This window comes from Calypte anna, chromosome 8 (assembly GCF_003957555.1).
Source record: "Calypte anna isolate BGI_N300 chromosome 8, bCalAnn1_v1.p, whole genome shotgun sequence".
Taxonomy (NCBI): domain Eukaryota; kingdom Metazoa; phylum Chordata; class Aves; order Apodiformes; family Trochilidae; genus Calypte; species Calypte anna.
Window position 1 is genome coordinate 16,144,335 of NC_044254.1, and position 19,580 is coordinate 16,163,914.

Below are 19,580 nucleotides of genomic sequence, written 5' to 3' on the forward strand. Positions count from 1 at the left end.
GGTGGTTATGCACTAGAAGTGGCTGATCTATTTGTGAACTGTAGAGATCCATTGCAGGCAGTTGATGCCTGGCCAATCTTTCCTTATTATTTTCATCTTTTCCCACTCAAGACAGGTGGGGAAAAGGTCAGTCTCTTATTATTTCATCTGATGGTTTAGCTGGATGTCTTCTGGAAAGTCTTGGCCATTCTTTTATTTTATGGCCATGATTCCCTATCCCATCATTATTCCTTTGGTCTGTTTGCTGTAATGAGAGTTAAAATGCTGGGGAAAAATTCCATTTCTTGTGGGCCTTGAGTAAAAGTCTTTCCTAAAGTAGAATTAGTGAGGTGTCTGAATGCAGCAGAAAGTACCACATGACTCACAACAATTATGCTGTTCCCTCTGCTCCTGTGCAGTTCTTGTAAAAGAGGCATGCTGAGGGATTGAAATTGCCTTTTTGTTAGGACAAATGTAAAAAATTAAAGTAGATTCTGCATGCAGCAGGTTATTTCAGAAAAGAAACCAATTTTTCATGTGCTGAAAACCATGAGTTTTCCTTACATGTCTTGAAAACAGTCTTTTAATTTGCTCATGGAAATTTTCAATTCAGATATCATATGTATGGGTATAAACCTAGAGAAGTTCTCCTGAAGTCAATACTCCTGTTTCATTTGTGTTCATGTTAGATCTTTTAGCTTCTAGTCCTCAGTTACAAAATATTTTAGACAGTGATTACCACCTGACTGCAATCCATTTGATTTAGAAAAAAATTGTGTTTATTCCTTAAACAAGCTAACTTTAATACCTGTAATCCTCAGTCATGTCTACTTGGTTTGTCTGTTTTGAGAGAAATTCAGGCTTTCTCTGTGTACCTCACTGCAGTAGTATTTCAGTTTAGCAGTTACATTTTGCTCTGATTTTCCCTTTAGGGTCCTACTGGTGAACGTGGAGATAGAGGAGAACCTGGTGATGAGGGCTACCAGGTAGTACATTTTGGTTGTCATTCTTTTTATGTGAACATGGCATGCTATGCATACACCTGAAGTCCTGCAGCAGTAGTATGATTTTCTCTCACAAGTGTGCAGATGTGCCCTTGCTGGAATCTCATTGCATTCATGAACTCTTAGAACTCATTGCAGCATCTAATATGCAAGGTGAAATTGAGGGATGTGGGAGGCATGAACAGAAGAGAAGCCCCAGGTGGGAAGGAATGAAGATGAAGGGGCCTGACTCATCTCAGTAGTGTCCAGTAACAGGACAAGAGGCAAAGGGCAGAAAGTGAAGAATTCAATTCTCTTTGAACACAAGAAAAATGCTTTTTTTTACTGTGAGGGTGACTGAGCACCAGAACAGGCTGCCACGAGAGATTGTGCTATCTCTGTCTTTGGAAACACTAAAAATCTGTCTGGACATGATCCTGGAAAACCTGATCTACCTGTCCCTCTTTGGGGGCTGCATTGAATGGTCTCAAGAGGTCCCTTTCAACCTATGATTCTGTAATACTGAATGAATTAACAGTATTACATTAAATGTATGCACTATTTCTTTGCATATCTAATCCTAATGATTATTTATTAATTGTATTCAGTCTTTCAGTATACAGATTGGATGGTAATTCATGCTAATCACTGATGCACTTTGCTGAAATACAGGAGACAATCTCTGACATGAAATACCCTGTTTAAATCACACAAATAATACAGATAGACATACTAATAAATCAATGATCTGAATATGATTTATGCTTACAGAAGTGCAGAAATGTCTAAACAATATATAATGTCCACTTGCAGTTTGGAGTAGAGAATTTAAAGAAGAAACCTCCCTAAGGCCTGATTTCAGGAAAGCTGAGGATATATTATTTATGTCATGTTGGTGAAGCTGGGGCCATCCAGCACCTCTTAAGATGGGCTTTAGAAGGAAATCTATAGCATACTGGTCATGACATCCTAATTTATCTGTATTGCAATATCTTGTATTTCCTACTTCCCAGGGTCATATTGGTCTTCCAGGTCTTAGAGGACCTATTGGACAACAGGGGCCTCCAGTAAGTGTTTCAAACAAGTGAGATTTCTCTATTGGCTGTTGACAATGCATTTTCATCTGAATTTAATTTTTTTTTTTTTATTCAATTACTATATGTTATTTCCAGGGAGAGCCAGGTGAATTGGGTGAGCAAGGACCAAAAGGAGAAAGAGGTTCAGAAGTAAGTAGAAAAAAGTAAATTGAAACTGCTCTTAAATGAAATGTGCATGGTTTTACTGTTCACTGACTACCCTTGGAAAAGCTGATGCAAAGCCTAAGATCAGTGTTTGGGTTCCCTTTTCATACCTGCAGGGACAGTAAAAATATAGAAGGGAAAATTGCATAGTTACCTAGGATAGTAAAACTGTTATTTGACAGGTAAGTGGGTTTACTTTGGAGTGATATAAAGCATTATGATTTGCTCTTATGTAAACATTTGATACTGAATTGTAATCTTAGAATTCCTTGTGGCAAAATAGCTATGCAAGACACTCAAGATTTTATTGCTCTGATCTATAAATGCAGCCTCCTGGTACTGCACTGCACTGAATTTTCAGAGACTTGGAAATAACAAATTTGCAACAGAACAGCAGAAGAATAAGGACAGAGCAAGCCACAGAAAACTTCAAAGATTAAATCTGTTCCTTTAGAAATAATATTTCCTCTTGGTGGAACGTTGAGAGTTGCCAGAAGTATTTTGTACTTTCTCCTGGGATGAATTTCATTGACTTTTGAGATTTCAAAAGATTTCTTACAATGTCAATTCCCATTGCAACTTAAATGAGATATTTTGCCTGAGAAGGTCTATAGTGCAACTCTTAGAGTTTAAAAAGGTCCTAGCTAAATACAGGAATCTGTAGTAGATTAGGAATGGGGAACAGCTGAAAGGAAACATGATGTGAAGACATTGTCAGCATGTACTCCAGCCATGCTCTTGGATATATGGCCTTGGCAAACTACACACAGCACAGGATAAAATCAGTCATTCCTCCATCTTTCCCTTGGAGAATATTTTCTTTGTTTTGCAAATGACCCTCAGAATAAAACTGTCATTTGCAAATATGGAAGCAATATCCAGCCTGGAGCAGCCCATAAAAGCCTAAATGTTTAGCAAAAATGTTAGTAGTAAAAACACCGTACAGCCTGAACTCCAGTGACAGGACTGGTGCTGTGACAGCAAGCCTTACAAAGTCAACTCTATAGGATGCAGTGCTAAAACATCTGGGTTTAGTTTATATATGCATTCAGAAATTTTAATGAAAACAATGTACATTGCTTTTAATATGCACATTCTGTCTCTGATTGGTGAACTTCTTTTGGCCTGCCTTGTCAAAAAGGTATTAAATTAATTAACAGAATAATTTTGCTGGTGGTATCTTCACATTAATTATACAACATTTACACTTAGAATGACTTTTTCACTTTATTTCATGTTCTGCAGCATTCTAGCATAGTAGCTGAGCATCACTTTTGCTTTAAGAACAGTGTTTAGAATTATAAATCCACAAAATCTTGGAAGATTTTTCTATTGGATCTATGATTAAAAGTGTTATTCTTGCCCCTGATGTCTGATTGGTTGTATCTTTTAGAAGGAGGATGAAATTCATGCTATAGCTGTTTATATTCTGTGAAGAATATCCTGTAAAAAAATTCTGAGATGCTTTTGACCCATTCTGAGCTTTTGTTCCTTGGTACTGGCCTCCTGCACCACTAAACCACTCGTGAGAATGTTATCTGTTTTAAGTATCACTCAGTTTTCTAGACTACAGATTTCTAGATCAGTCAAGACAGAAAAAAAGTCTGATTTTGAGTGCATTTCATTTTTTATGTGCATCTTAGATAAAAAGAATGTTCCCATATGTAACAATATTATTTTCAAGCATTCTCTTCCATGTACACTCAGTACATCTGCACTGCCTACTTTTCAGAACTTCCCTTTTTAAAAGGTGTGGTAAGTGCCATAAAAGTGTATTCCTTACAGCAGTGTGGCTGATAGAGAAGAAATTGGCTGATTCCTAGTGAAAAATTTCTATGCTTATTGAAAAAGTTCTGAAAACTACACTTTGCCAACTGGGGAAAGGGGAAAATACAGATAATTCTACCAAAAATGTATTTAATTTCTATACGAAAAGCTTTCTGCTATCTTCTGAAATAATCTGGCACAAGGCCAAGCAATGTGAATATATGTACTAGAGGGGAAAAATTCTCATCTCTTCTCAGGGACTGAGTTGAAGATGTCAGTTCACAAATATTTTTAACTTTCAGGGACCCACAGGGAAGAAAGGAGCAACAGGTCAGGCAGGCAAACCTGGAATTCCTGTAAGTAATACCACTTTTCAGTCTATCTTAAGGTTTTAAACTAAGAAAATAAAAATTAATAGAAACAAAACGAAGTCATGCCATTGGTACCTGAAAGCCTTATGCACACTTTAAAGAATCTTTGTATTATCCAGGAAGTGTAAAGGAACACAGAATTATAGTCAGCTCAGCACAAAGAAGTGAAGTGTGGTTAATGTAGCTTTCCTTTCCACATGTAAAATTACTTAATTAGATCATTTTTTCATGTGGCTTGTTGACCACATGCAAGTTATCACATGATATTGCACAGATCCTTTGAGGTTTAATTTTCTCTCTTGCTTGCCCTGAGCTGAAGCTGTTAATTATCTCTCTTGAGTTACTCCAGAGAAGCTATCTTGCATCCCTTAATCCTTGGGGGAGGAGAAAGTGTAGGAAGCAGTAGGAGTTCTGTAAACATAACCAAGAACAAACTACATGAAACTATTTTTGTCCTCTAGTAAATAATGACACTTAAGCAAAGTATGGCATACAAGTAAAAGTAAAGAACTTTTACTACTTTACATCAAAAAGTCAGTAACCAGACAAATGCAGCTGCTTCACAGAGCTTGTACCTACTGGGCAGAGTACAAGAGCCTTTTGAAGGCAAGGGGAGTGTGTGTCTTGTGTAAATAGTTGGCTCTTCCCACTGGAGGGACTACACAGAGCACACAAAGGAAAAAAGGGAAAGGACAAATACAGAAAAGTGAGGAGAAGACAGGAAAACTGAAGCTTGAGGAAGTCTCAAAGCATATCCCAAGTGCAAGATAATGCAGCAACCAGAAGTTAGAAATAAGATTAGGATGGAATGCTTCTTATATTCTATATGGCTGTTGTTAACTATACTTTTCAAATTAGATATCTTGTAGTTATGTCACTTTTCTGAGAAATGCATTCATACACAGAGAACTGTAGAACTCAAGTCCATTAGGATAGTGTGTGTCAGCCTAAATGGAAGTGATTGTGAAGAAAAAAACCATCACTGTTCGTTTGGTGGACGTGAAACAAGATTTTCCATGCAATTATAGCAACATTTAGTACAAACTTGTCTAATTAGAAGTCTGCATATTTGATATGTAAAAGTTTGAGCAGCATGGCTTTGCAAATGTACAATGCAAAGTGTCTGGTAAAATGAAGGCTGAAAAGACATATGGTTGTTTTTCTGAACAGGATTAAGTAGATTACTTTGTTAGGTTTCCTTGATTCAGTTTGGGAATCAACACTCAGCCGTTCTCCAGGACTAGCATGCAGAGGGGTGAGCCCCATGTTTTTAGCTGTAATTCTCAGAGCTCCAACACAGCATGTCTGAGATTCAGCCAGTAGCATTTTAAACCAAACACCCGAACTCCCCTCTGAGTGTTCATCCATGTCACTGCCTCTGTTATGTCACCACCACCGTGGCTTGGCCTCACAAATGAAGATTTAAGAATGGCTCTGCCCACGCTTGCTGCAAGCGCACTGATGGCTGAAAAGTCTCCAGTGACCAAAGTCCTGAGCCACCTGCATGCAGGGTTGGGGCTTCCAGTGCACCTTTCCCCTGACGTGTGGTCAGGGCTCTCTCTCCTGTTGCTGCAGGGCTGTCCAGGTGTGGGTTCACCCTTCAAGACTGTGCTATAGGTTTTTAGGTGAGGCACAGTGTGCAATGAACTGGCCTCACCCTTTACTCCTAAATTTCATCTGCTAGGGCCCAGCAAGCTTGGATGGTGACAGGGAAGTCCTCAGGATTTAGGAGAATTCCCTTCTCTTAGATGGATGGCCTTACAGGGCTAAATGAGCTCCATCTGCCCAGGTTTGGAGTTAGTTGTCCTTCTCCCAAGCTGGTTGCCTGATCGCTGATGAGCCCATAGACACATTTGTCTGACCCTGCAGTTGTGACCTGTCTGGCATGGGAGACCCTACTGGAAGCATTTGCCGCCACCAGCATAGCTCCCAACCTCACAAGAACAAACAAGCTCCCCCCCATGACAAGGGGGTGCCCGTGGAGGGACTCTGTTACGTAGGGGTTAAGAAATATGGTGAATGAAATCTACTTCTGTGATGGTGAAGATGGAGAGGTAACAGTCCGATATTTGTTTCAAGGGAAGACTAGGGCCACCAGGGCAGACAGGAGCAGTCGGGTACCCTGGACCAGAAGGGATTCCTGGGAATGCTGGCAAGCCTGGCCTGGCAGGGAAGCCTGGCCCTAAGGTAAGCTCCTTTCCATCTTGCCCCTCTTCATGTCATTTTGCATAACAGATTTTCTAAGGTCAAGGTATTCAAGCAGAAGGTTTTCTCAGCTCCTTGAGCATCTTGTAAATTAGATTCTTTGTTTTCTTTCTATTTTTGCTCCTGATGTTCTGACCAGGATGTAAAGTTAGTGTAAGGGAAGTGTGATGTAAGAAGAATGATTTCATGAGCATACTTCAGTAGTAACTACAGCAAAGTGAAAATGCTTTCTGAATGAGAGAGGCTTCACAGTTGTGTCCCTGAAAATGAGCCACAGACCTCAACTGAGGCTGCTTCCGCTCAGGACCCAAGATAATCCTCACTTTAGGATTAAGGGTTATTTTATCCTTAATATGTATTTTCCCTTATTGTCTTTGAATTGCCTGGAGACCTCAGTACAAGGACATAGAGCTTCTTGAGCATGTCCAGAGGGAGAGCTACAGAAGTGCTCAGAGGGCAGGAGCAGCTCCCCATGAAGCCAGGCTGAGGAAGTTGGGGTTGTTCAGCCTGGAGAAGAGGAGGCTCCAAGGTGACCTTACAACAACCTTCCAATGTCTGAAAGGGGACTACAATAAAGCTGGAGAAGGGCTTTTTGCATGGGTGTGTAGTGAGAGGACAAAGGGACATTGGTTTAAAACCTGAAGAGGTGAGATTTAGGTTAGACATTAGGAGAAAATTCTTTCCTAGGTGTGTTGTGATAGGCTGGAACAGGTTGCCCAGGGAAGTTGTGGCTGCCCCATCCCTGGAAGTGTTCAAGGCCAGGCTGGATGGGGCTTTGAGCAACCTAATCTAGTGGGAGGTGTCCCTGCCCATGGCAGGGGGGTTAGAATTAGGTGATCTTTAAGGTTCCTTCCAACCCAAACCATTCTATGAGTATGAATTTGTAACCTATGTCTCTACCTTAGCAATTCTGAAGCTTTGCCCAAAAGCAGTGAAAAAGAATATTAGGTATCTAAGGTAGCTGGGAAGATTATTGGAAATAATAATTTTTTGTTCTTCTGTCTGTGCTTTGCTGTGGGCCAAAGGTTGTGACCTACTGCTTCTAGGTTCAGTGACACAGCTTTTTATTTACTCACTTCAGACAGGAGGGAACAAATTCCTTTAGTGGTTCTCAGTGTTGAAAGTCTGAGCACTTTGATTTCAGTTATGATATTTCTCAGTAGTTCCATTTATGTGGACAAGTATTTGTTATAAAAGGAAGCCAATTCAGATATGGTGTTAGGAATCAATCAAGGTTTCTCTATTACATGTATAAATTTTCCTGTCCGGTTAAACAGAGAGAAAATTAAGTAAATCACCCATAGAGGGCAGATGTGCCCCATTCCAGCCTCGCCGGCCTCAGACAATCTCCTCTTTAAGTACCTTAAATTCTTTTTGGAGTTGGATTTAGGAACCTCACTCTAAAGAATTGTTACGTTTTTGCCTTTCCATTCAAAATGTCATCTTCTGTATTAAACATTCTGCGTTACTCCACATTAATAATCATACTAACATAATATAGTAGCATGACTATTTTTAATAAAGAGAGGCTTTAACCTATTTCTGCTGTGATGAATAAAAAGAACAAAACTTTTGCTGTGTAAATATATCAGTCCATCCAGGCTATAAGCCACAGTACCCTATTTAAAATAACATCTAATATAAAAATTGTTTCCTTTAACCCTTTTATTTCTGTGAATTCTTAATGAAATGTAATATGAAATAAGAGATTATATATATATATATGTATGTATATATTTCTACTAAATAACATGACAGATTCTTTTGGATAGTAGCAAAATTCTATTTTGTAGTTTTTAACACCAAAATTGGCTTAGCTCCATGTAATCAGTGACATGTTTTTTTATTAAAAATAGTTGCTTTTGTTTATCATCTGATGTTCTCATACATTTTCATAACAAATGTTCTGATCTTTCTTAATGTGGTAAAGATATTGTATATTAATACCTACAGAGTGTACCCAGTCACTAATTTTATTGATATGTATGGTATTTATAAATAAGCATCCTAAATTTTGAATGTTTCTGTGGGTTGGATGGTAGTCTCATTTTGTTTCTTGATAACTGAGTTTCTTTTCGAAAAAAATAATACTATGAATCTCAACTCTACTTTCAGCTCATATGTGATGAATCAATCTAGTATCTTGTTTTCATCAGAGGAGCTCCTAATTGTAAACTCAGAATCCCCAGACACTCACCCAAGAACCATCTCAAGAAGTCATCTTCTGTAACTAATGGAGATTAGTGCTCTCTTCTCAGAGTTAGAAAAGAATTTAATAGGGATCATCTCTAAAGGCTATTAATCTGAACATAGAAATTTTCAAGTTTGAGAAAAATTTTCGGTCTCATATAAACTATTCTGTCTGATTCCCTGGGAGGTAAAAGCAGTCACTGGTGTGCCCACGAGTGCTTCCATATACGCTTGAATGCACAATTACTGTGGGCAGAAGTTTGCCTTCAATCCAACTGGGCAACTGTTCCTATTTGGGAGGATGCTAATTGGGAAGATGTCATTCATAATCCAAAAGAGGCTTGTCTTGAATGTTCACAGGAGCCTTTCAAGGTCTTGGCAGGTGATTCCAAATGACACAAATGACATCATGGTGTATTTAGGGGAGGACAGAACAGTGTTTAAGATAAGCAGTGAACTGAACAACTGCAGTGGGCTGTGGCATGATTAGCATTTGCTTTGCTGACAGTCACTGGCTTGCTAAGCAAAAAAATAACTTGACTGCACAGGTAGCATTGTTGGTAAGTATGATGGGGGTTTGCTTTTGGAGTATTAGTAGAAATCCAGATGATACTGCTGACCTTTGTTTCCATGTATTTTGATGTGCCACCAATGTGTGTCTATACATGCAGAAAGTATAAAGCATTAAATGGCTTTAACTGATGTAATGTTATATGCCTGCTTTAGCATACAATGAAAAAACATGTTTGGTTCTTCTCCTTTTAATCACTTCTCTTCAATTTAAGGGTAATAAAGGAAACTCAGGCTTACCAGGTCTGTCAGGTTATCCTGGAGCTCGAGGTCCCAAGGGACTGACAGGAATGCCAGGGCCTATGGGAGCACCTGGACTAAAGGTATACACATGGGATCTTGTTTAAATAGTGTTACTGATACTGCTTTGTCTTCATACTTCTTCAGTGATAACTGAAGCATGGGGCTTCATTAATCATATGAATAATTGACATAAAAACTTATTTGAAAGTTGTGCTAACCTCGTTTCTATTAACTGTGATTTGAAAATGGAATTCCCATCTATCTGGATGCTATTCCCAGCTCTAGAAGCCATTCAAACCACTTTGCATTTATTCACTCAAAGCTTTAGTGCCAAATGCTTCCTGAGTTTTTAAAGTTATGTAACTGCTTGAGCAGTCTGGATATTTGAACATCTAAGCAATCTATTAGCAGTGAAATATGGTAATTTCAAGCCTGAGTCCCAAGGCTGGGTGCTAACAGTCATATTTGGAATGTTCATTTATCACAGGACTTAAACTGATCTTGCTCAGCCATATCAGAAAGAAAGAAATGTGGGAATGCTCAGTTTTCCAGGCAGCTCCAGGTACTTGACATCAGCATATCGTCACCTCCCACTGATAATATTAATTAGATTATTTTGGTGGTAAAAGAACCAAAGAATGGAAATGTTGCAGATAATTTTCTCCATTTGGAATAGGATTTTTTATCTAAAATAAAGTTTTGCATTGCTCTGAGATTTTATTGGTAATCTTTTTTAAAAACTCAAGTTACTTGAACACTGAGGGAGAGAAATACTGTCTGCCCTTGTTATCCTTTCATTGAGATATTTTAGTGTAAACTGTACTCACTGTTTGTAGTGTTTATTGCCAGGGCTCCCAGTCTGGCTCTCACTACTTTGTCTAGACAATGAACCATAGGAGGCAGTTGCTGCTCAGAAGTGCTTGCAATCTCAAAAAGACAAAGAGACAAAGGGAGGCAAAACAGTTACCACATTGTGCAAAATAAACATTAACAGTGCACATACTGAGTCTGGCCAAAAGGCTGTCTTTGGTAGAGCAGAAAGGAACACTACAAAATAAAGTAAGCACAAAGCAGGCATGAAAGCTGTATATTGCCAGCCTTAATTGCAGCTCAGTCAGTACCTTTCTGAGTTAGATGGTTTCTATGTATTTGACAGTCCTCAGAGGGTTGGTTTTTTTTTTTTTTTTATTTTTGCATGAACTTGCTGAGTTTCCATTTGAATAAATGTAAACATTTCATCTAACAGCAAGGAGTTCCACAACTATCCTATGCTTCCTCAGAGGATTACTTTTTAAATTTACTTCTAACCTGCCCATTCTGTATTTCCTATTGTTCAATTGAGTTATTGCAGTAGGAAATACCATACTGCAAGTGATTCAATGTAAATGTTTTTAGCATGTTCCAGAGTCAAGAAAGAGTTAAGTCACATTTGCATTTTAGTGAAAGTACAATTATTAAAAGCATTCCCAATGGGAATAAAATTAATAGAGTTGATTTATTTCTTAAAGAGAAAGCATGTTCCACTTCTGCAAGGAAACCAAGCTTTACATTTATAGGTGTCACAACTGTAATAAATGTTACATTATCTTCCTATTCACAGGGTGAGAAAGGGCTTCTGGGTCACCCAGGAAAGCGAGGTAAAAGAGGCCTTCCAGGATCACAGGGTGACCAAGGACCAGCTGGAGAGTCTGGACTGAAAGGACAGACTGTATGTACCCACAGTTGTTGATGCAAAACAAATTGTCCAAGAGCCACCTGTGTGAAATAGAAATAAGAATGCCTGGTCCTGTTACAGGGAGAAGATGGAGATCAAGGTTTGATGGGGTTTCAAGGATTCCCAGGTCCAAAAGTATGTGCTCATTCTTTTATGTTGGATCCTAAGCTATTTTCAGTGTAAGAACATTAGGAAAGCATTGAATTAATCAGCTTTAACAACAGTTGTTCAAAATCTCCCTGAACTTTTGGAACATTGTAAGCAGAAGTATGTACTCCATGATACATGTTCTGGATCAGTGCACTTGATATTTTCACTGTTACTGCTCTTAGAAATTATCTTCTTTCCACTGATTAGAGAGACTGAAACAAGTGGATAGCTCTTGTTCCAGTCTGACTGAACTGTTCCTTTGTATTTTCAGGGTCCTGCAGGGGACATTGGCTTAGTTGGAATTCTGGGCCCAAAAGGTCCAACAGGCCAAGCTGTAAGTGTTTCACCCCATGAAAGAGATGGTCAGGATGGCTTGCAAGTGGTACATGTTCTTAATTTAGGGAATCATCTTTTTTTCTTATTAACAAGGCTGAAACCTTCTAGCCAAAACTTTGTCTGTAAGACTACAGCTCCACTAGAAGCCCTTTGCCTGTACTGTCACACTGCTCTGGTTGCAACATGGGCACAGGAAAAAAAAAAACAAAAAGAAAAAAAAACCCCACAAGCTCTATTGGCAAATGTGGCTCTCCTAGTAGAATTTTATCCATACAAGTATTCTTATCACTCTCATCTGTCTCTGTTGGTTTTGAAAATTCTCCTTCTTACTGGCATAAGTGCTGGTTGTATAACTCTGTTCTACAGCAACACAAACCAGACTTAAACTTTGCCTGCAGTTAAGACAGAGTGCAACTCATGCATTATCTGTTAACATGTAGTCCTTTTTTAGTATTATTTTTTCATCTCTAATATTACTAGCTTGCATTAGCTCATTCTTTGTGACACCTTCATAACATTCTGCTTTGCTATTCACTAAAAATGTGGAAGCATCTTTAGTATTTTGTAATACTAGGGAGTGTACATCCAGCTTACAGCATAAAGTGAAAAAGGAAAAGAGAAAAGTAGCAGCATGGAAAGCCCAACTACAAGACATTCTTCTCTTAATGCCATCACAGAACTGAATTAGTTCAGTTATCCAGATGCAGAGGAGCAGCTTTAGGGTCTGTTCTAATAACTGCTTTCTTCTTCTAAACATTCTAAACTGGAATTACCAGCTGGAAATTACCAGCTCTCTAAGTGAAATGGAACAGGAAAGTAACAGTTTAGCAGTACTTTCTGGCAGCCTTAGAGTAGTACTTTGGGGCAGTAATGTACCCCAAGATATAGCTGATTGTAGCTCAATAAATACACGGTCTCTGGTAATCAGAGTACTTAAATTTTCAGTGGTTTTAGTGCATCAACCTTCACATATAAGAATGTGGGGGACCTTTCCAAGCATAGTTATTACTAATCATTAAAATAACTACCTTCCTAATTTTGTAGCCATCTGCACTCGATATTCAGAAGGAGAATATCACCATGATCTTGTGGATATTTGCCAGGGCTCTGTGCTGAGTGACTGTGAATTAGGACACACCATGAAAGTTTTCCTCATTGTGAAAACACTATGTTCTAATAAATTCTTTGCTTCTTTACAGGGATACATTGGCCCTGTTGGTCAAGAAGGCGTGACAGGCCCAGCTGGCAGGCCTGTAAGTTTCCCTTCTCTTTTGCATATTTTGGTTATTTTACTTAACCTTAATTTTAATAACCTATTTTGCAAGTAGACAGCTTCTCTTTTTTCCATTTTCAAATAGCTGCTAGCCACATCATCTTAGGATTTTACCACACTGGTGAGCTAGCATATGTGAGTCCAACATCTCTGATACAAGCAAGAAAAACACGGTGACAAAACTGTCATTGGAATGTCCTTCTGTCTCTGTAGAGTATAAGGAGGGCATGTCTACAGGGGCAGTATGCAAGTCAAGGTAGAAAGCAGCACACAGTAACTAACACCTGGATATTCTTTCTCAGCCTTAGTGAGACATACCTAGAGAGTATCCACACTTGGGTTCAGTTTTATTTTTTACATATTGACTGTGCTGAACTGTCTAGAGCACTCCTCCAGACATGCTAGGAGTGCCCACAAGGCCTTATTGGGGTGTTCCAGGTGCTGGGGAGGTCCCTGTTACAATTCTTCTTCGTCTTTTTGACGACATTCAAGAATTCCCATGCCTCATGCAGTGGGGTGGGGAGCTCTGCCCTATTCCTTGTTTCCTTCCCTTGTTGCTCACGCTGTGCCAGAGAGAGAGCAGTGTTCTGCGAGGGCACCCTCTGGATCATGTCTGCAGACTACCCAGCTATGTAAGGTATTTTTAGAAGCTATTTGTACCACCCAAGTTCCTCTGTTCCCAAACCAGGACACTAATCAACAAGACTTGATGTGAATGAGAATGTTGAAAATTTGAAATAAGTCATTAAAATAACAGGAATATATAATAAAAATAATAAATACAAACACAAGGGAAAAAGAAAGAAGAAGTTAAATTTTTCTTCTGTAATTAGACAATTCTTTCCACCTGTTGGGGAAAAAGTACTTAAAATCTTGCTGCCCACTTTTCAGTCCCACTAAGGAGAAAAACTTCAAAGATGCATGTATTTGTATGAAGGCTTTTAATAACCTTCATATTAATTGTAATGACTTGCCATTAAAGTTGAGAGCATTGCAGCTTAAGATTACTTCTATGTGTTATGAAATGCTGCCATCAAGATGCAAAATTCTTTCAGAGAAGAAATGCAAGTTTAAGTACAAAATTAGGAAAAATTCCATGGCGAGAAAAAAACAGAATCTATAGTGAAATGAGAACTAATGGGGTAATAAGTGCAGACACGTAACCAGTAGATTTCAGTGACAAAAAGTACCAGGTTTCCCTTCAGCTCTTAAGATAGTGAAGCATTTGCCTATTACAGTAGATCAAACTGTAGACAGTACAGCTGGTTTACAGGGAGAATACTGATGGTTAAAATTATTTTTTAAAAAAGCATATTTGTAATCTGAGGAAAGTCAGTTTTCCACCTAAAGGAACTACAATGTATTTTCAAATAATTTATTTTTCTAGTAGTACAGAAAAAGGAAAGGCCCCAGAGTTGTAAATGCTTCCACAGATGAGACTGGACTTTTCATGTGAGCTGAATAGATGTCATGGATATTAATTTGCTTATTTCAGTCCTAGGTGGCTAGAAAGCATACTGGATTTAACCAGCTTTCTTTCTTACAGGGACCGAGAGGTGAAAAGGGCACAAGGGGTAAAATGGTAAGATGAAACAACTTCTGTGGCTTTGGGTTTTGGCTATGTAAAAAGTGTTCCTGTGTTACCCTGAATGTACTCTTGCATGCTCTGAGTGCTGGACAGTTGTGTTGAGCACCTGGAGAGTGGTTGCCCAGGAAGCTGGTGGCATGAGTCAAAATTCTGACCTTTTCTTATTGTAATTGACTCATGTAGATATTTCCAGTAAGTGTGTGTGCTGTGAGGCTGTGTGACCCTGATCATGTAGGAGTAAAAAACTTCAAATCTGTCCCAGTTCAGATCTAAAAGAAAAATCCTTTGTCACATTTGTAGACAAAGCCTCAGTGCCTCACAGCACTGCGTGCATCTGTGTCTTCAGGTGTCTGCATCAGAAGTTCAGGGGAAGCCTGGAGCTGAGCATGGGTGTCCATGCAGCCTGTGCCAGCTGCACTGGCATTAGACAGAACTGATAGGTTATGAAGTTGCTCTCTCTCATCTTTCAGTAAGAATCTTACATTGTTTTGCACATAATTAAATGTTGGATTTTGTTTTTTTAAACTGTGTTAGAACTAAAAAGCCAGTGTCATGTTGACAGCAATTATAAATACAGGAATACCTATGACACTACTTTATATGACAGGTTTATAATGAATTACTTTTCCAGTAACTGAACAATGTTATTTTGTTCCTGTTGCTCTTGCCCTGTCTTTGATCCCACTTCACTTAAAACCACTTAATTCCTCTTAACTTACTGTATTTTGCTTTTGGCAGCCCCCTGTGTGCAATTCCAAGCTACCTGCCTTATAAAGCTTTTTGAAAAGTAAATTAGAAATGTTAAAAATTGCTTAAAGAATTAAGGCTTGGAACTAAGCTTACTATATGTGTCTTGGGGAATTTTCCTCTTTGATTCAAATTCTCTTCAGGCAATTTCAATCTTAGAGTAAGAGCAAAACTAGGTTCTTAACTCGTGCTGCTATTAACCATCTTAGCTGTCTTTCTTCTGCTAGTTCATAAAAATTACTATGATAGCATAGAGCTAAAAATGCTAACACTTAAAAATTAATAATAAAAAGCATCCTAGACAGCAAACAAGAAACACCCATTTCAATCATTGGTACTGGTTTAATTTTAAATCATACCTAGTAGCATTAATTTATTTTATGTAGCCAAGAAAAGGCTTTATTTCCAACTATTTTAAGAATCAAAGGAGAGAAAATTATTTTCATCAAACTGTGTATTTACAGCTTGAATTTCTACCTTTAAAATTGATGTTGGCATTCTTCCTAGAATCACAGAAACTTCTAACTTTTTTGTAAAACCCCAAGTTCTGGTCACAGTTTTCAGTCTGTCAGGGATAGAGTGTTCTTTACTAGAAAAAAAAATATCCTTTTATCCCCTGAAAAACATGGAATGTAAAATCATATCTCCTTGTTAAAGTCAGTGGTGAACAAAAGTTCAAGTCCCTTAGGGTATTTCTTGAGAAAAATTGGTAAAGTCAGAAACTGGGTTGTCAAAATTTTCTTCAGTGCTATTTTTGAACTCAAAATATTGTTCTCAGTGTGACTGAAAAATACAGAAAAACACAGAATATATTTTGGAATGTTGTTTCAGAATTCTGACATTTCTGAAAGTGTATTTTGATTTTAATTTTTTGTGTGTTTTTTTTTATTTCATGACATGTCTCATAATGAATTACAATCTAGAGTCACGGGATGATCCAGAATGTAAGGGATCCCAAGACATTTCTAGACCAATTTCCTGTTTAAAATAAGATCAGCTCTGAGATCAGACCGTGTTGTTCATAGTTTTATTCAGCTAGGTCTTGAAAACTTCCAGGGGTGGAGACTGGATTATCTCCTTGGGCAATGTGTCCCAGTGCATAACTATCCTCAAGGTACAAAAAGATAGAAGATACAGCATCGTGTACTGTAGTGTGTATCAGGCTGTTACACTGCAGGATGTTATCAGCCTTTGCCCAATCTGAGATACGGTGACATAACATCAAAATCACAGAAGTGGTCAGAGAAGGGTTAATATTAATGATTTTTGTTTAAAATACTTTGTTTCGTGGAAAAATTTCTACTTTCATGGAAAATATGGAAGTCCTTGGGACTGCTTGTTTTCAGAATTAAGCATGTGTTATCATTGCCTGCAAAATCAAGGACTGGTGGTGTTAGAAAAAGATTGAGGTTTGGCCTTCGAACTTCTGTACTAGCAATCAAATTAGGTGCTTAAAGAAGTACAGAGCACCCTAAAGATAACTCTTCTAATCTCTTCTTTTGTTATTATGAACTGGAATTACACTTTTTTCACTTAAGCTCTGAAGTGATCAAAGGGTAAATTAAGTAGGTTTGCTAAGGGAATCCTGTCCATTCAAGTAAAACATTTAGCAATTAAATTAATACATGACAAGTGTAATTTAACCTTATTTTGCTGCTCTACAACAGAAGGAAACAACATTTATAACATCTTTACAGAATTTTCAACATACTCTGTGTAATCTTGTTATATTTTAAAGATTTTTGAAGGTAAACAATACAGCCTTGTGAAGTTTTAGTGAATTTAAGAAATGTAATACCCCCAAAAGTAGTTTACTGTAGTTAACAAATCGCATTCAGTATTTACCTTTTTTTCACCTGTTTTTTATTGGCAAGGAGATGATCAATCCAGACAAGTCATATTCCTCTTTTGCAAAATAGCTTCAATTCTTTGGAACAGTGCAGGTTTTATTAAATATTCATTTCTATCTCAGAAACCACTATAAATTTGAACTGTTCTCATCTCAAGACTTTTGGAGTCTTAAAATTGTTACGCATGCCAGGAGCACAGAATATGAACTGTAGCATTCAGTCATCTGAAAAATCCACTGGAATGTCTAAATCCCAGCACGCAGCACAAGGACATCCATTCATCAGAGAGCAGTGGTTACCTAGGGAATAGCTGTTCAAGACTTTGTGCCCTGCCTTGACTTAGGATTTGCATAATCAAGTCCTGACCAAGATAAACAGCTATGTCCTTACGCTGTCAGATTCATTTATGGAGTTTCCTTTTCACACTTTCTCTTTCATTTTGCACTAAGCATACTTCACCAAGCATGATCATACAGTTCAGTAACATATTCACATGGGATTGGAGGTACCCTGCAGCAGTCTCACAGCACCTGTGTTGCTGCTTCTGATTAATTAAATGTGGAGGTCAGCCTGCTCAGCTGGCACATGACAGTGAAGCTCTGTGAAACCCGCTTGATTTGTAGCTGAGGCACTACCCCAAGAGTGAGTGCCACTATTGAAAGTTGGACACAGTGATCTTGGAGGTCTTTTCCAACTGTGACAATCCTGTGATCTCTGCAAACTCATCTCTCATCAGATTTTTAATAATGAATGAAACAGTAATACTTGATGCCTGTTTAATAGGAGTAGGACTTCAAGGAAAGTTTCAAGCTTGACAGTCATCAAACTTGGAAGAATAGAAGGAATGTAGATACTTGCCACAGAACCCACAGGGTTCTCTCTATTACTGTATATGCTAAAATGGCTTATTGTTTTATTTCCATTTTCCAACATCAATCACTAATGTCTTTTTAAAATTCAGTTGATATTTACCAAAGAGTGGCTTAGAGTCTTTTATATAAGTACATCTGGATAAAACATAAATAGATCTAAATGCATCTGTTGAAAAGATGGCAATATTTAGTCCCTAGAACTTATGTCATGAACATCTTCCAGGTTAAGTATCAGAATGCCACCTCTTTGAACACCCAGAAATCATTCCAATTTTGATTCTCCCCCGTTCTCCAAAGAACACATGTAAAACATGGGTCTCAGTCTCCAATGTCAATTCCTCAGCATAGCCTTGATCTGGTGCTAGGAATTCTTTGTGACTTTTTACACCCTTCATAATCCAGCACCTGGGCCCCTCTGGCATGGCCAGGGCAGGTGATGTGCAAACACACTTAACTTGTGCAGCTCTGGAGGTCTCCCTAATCCCTGACAGATGCATTCCCCAGGAGCTTTCATGTGCTCTACCTTACAAATGTGTCTAGAGATAATAAGAAATGAAGCAGGAATTCTACTAAAAATTCATAAATTTTGGCCCTCAGTTATTTACTTACTAAATGACTTCTATCTGCTTTGAGATCTTTTTTTTTTATATATATATACTACATTATCAAATGTAAGATTGAATCTGGCCTTTCTTTAACTGTTTCTCAGCTGCCCTTGCCCTTGGCAGCTCGAAGCACAGCAGGAGCTCAGCAATTGTAGCATGTGATGACACTCACACAGATCTCACTGCGAAATCTCACAGCAGGAATACTTTTTATTACTATATTAAGTGATTTCCAACTTAATACCTCTGTGACTGGATCAATTTTTCAGTATTTGTCAGCGTGACCATGTCAGACAAGATTTTCTCTTCTGGCAGAGGCTTAGTACTAGTGTGACTGTACTGCTGTAGGAGGACTTTTGCTGGAACACCTTATTGTGCTCAAATAATTGGTACAAAAAGCTCTGGATGAAGAGTGTTCTGTTTGAATTAACTCAGTTATGTTAAAAGGTTTTCTTATACATGGTGCATGTCTGGCCTATGCTTTCATTCCTTCTTTTCTGCTTGCATTAGGGGGCTGCCACCTATTCTTTTCCTTGTCTTTGTTCTTGCTATTGTTTATCTTACAGCAGCTCCTAGAGGCTTTGAGTGTCAGGGTTTAATGCTGGCCCGGCAATTAAACCTAGTGATAGATGCTCTCTATTAATCCCCCTCCCCACCCAGGTAAAGGAAGGAGAGAGAATAAGGGAGAGAGACTTATGGGTTGGAAACTAAGCTACACAGCTTTAATGAAACAGTAATGATAAACAGGAAAAATTGCTAAATATATACAAATATACAGGAAAATTGATGCCACATTCACCCCCTCTCTTCCCCAGTAATTCTCATGTCACCACTGAGGCTGCAGGGCAGCCCTGGGAAAGTCCAGGCTGGACTCCTGGGGTCAGGAGCAGTGGGGA

General features: G+C 38.4%; 1 protein-coding gene across 1 annotated transcript in view; it reads left to right on the forward strand.

Moving 5' to 3' along the window:
* The window catches only part of COL24A1 (collagen type XXIV alpha 1 chain), a 127,236-nt gene that overhangs the window by 100,574 nt on the left and 7,082 nt on the right, over positions 1-19,580 (forward strand). Inside the window, exons 43-53 of the mRNA XM_030455258.1 lie at positions 912-965; positions 1,976-2,029; positions 2,135-2,188; positions 4,273-4,326; positions 6,421-6,528; positions 9,522-9,629; positions 11,150-11,257; positions 11,345-11,398; positions 11,685-11,747; positions 12,949-13,002; positions 14,569-14,604. Coding sequence (XP_030311118.1) covers positions 912-965; positions 1,976-2,029; positions 2,135-2,188; positions 4,273-4,326; positions 6,421-6,528; positions 9,522-9,629; positions 11,150-11,257; positions 11,345-11,398; positions 11,685-11,747; positions 12,949-13,002; positions 14,569-14,604 — 747 coding nt within the window. The remainder of the gene's footprint in view (positions 1-911; positions 966-1,975; positions 2,030-2,134; positions 2,189-4,272; positions 4,327-6,420; positions 6,529-9,521; positions 9,630-11,149; positions 11,258-11,344; positions 11,399-11,684; positions 11,748-12,948; positions 13,003-14,568; positions 14,605-19,580) is intronic.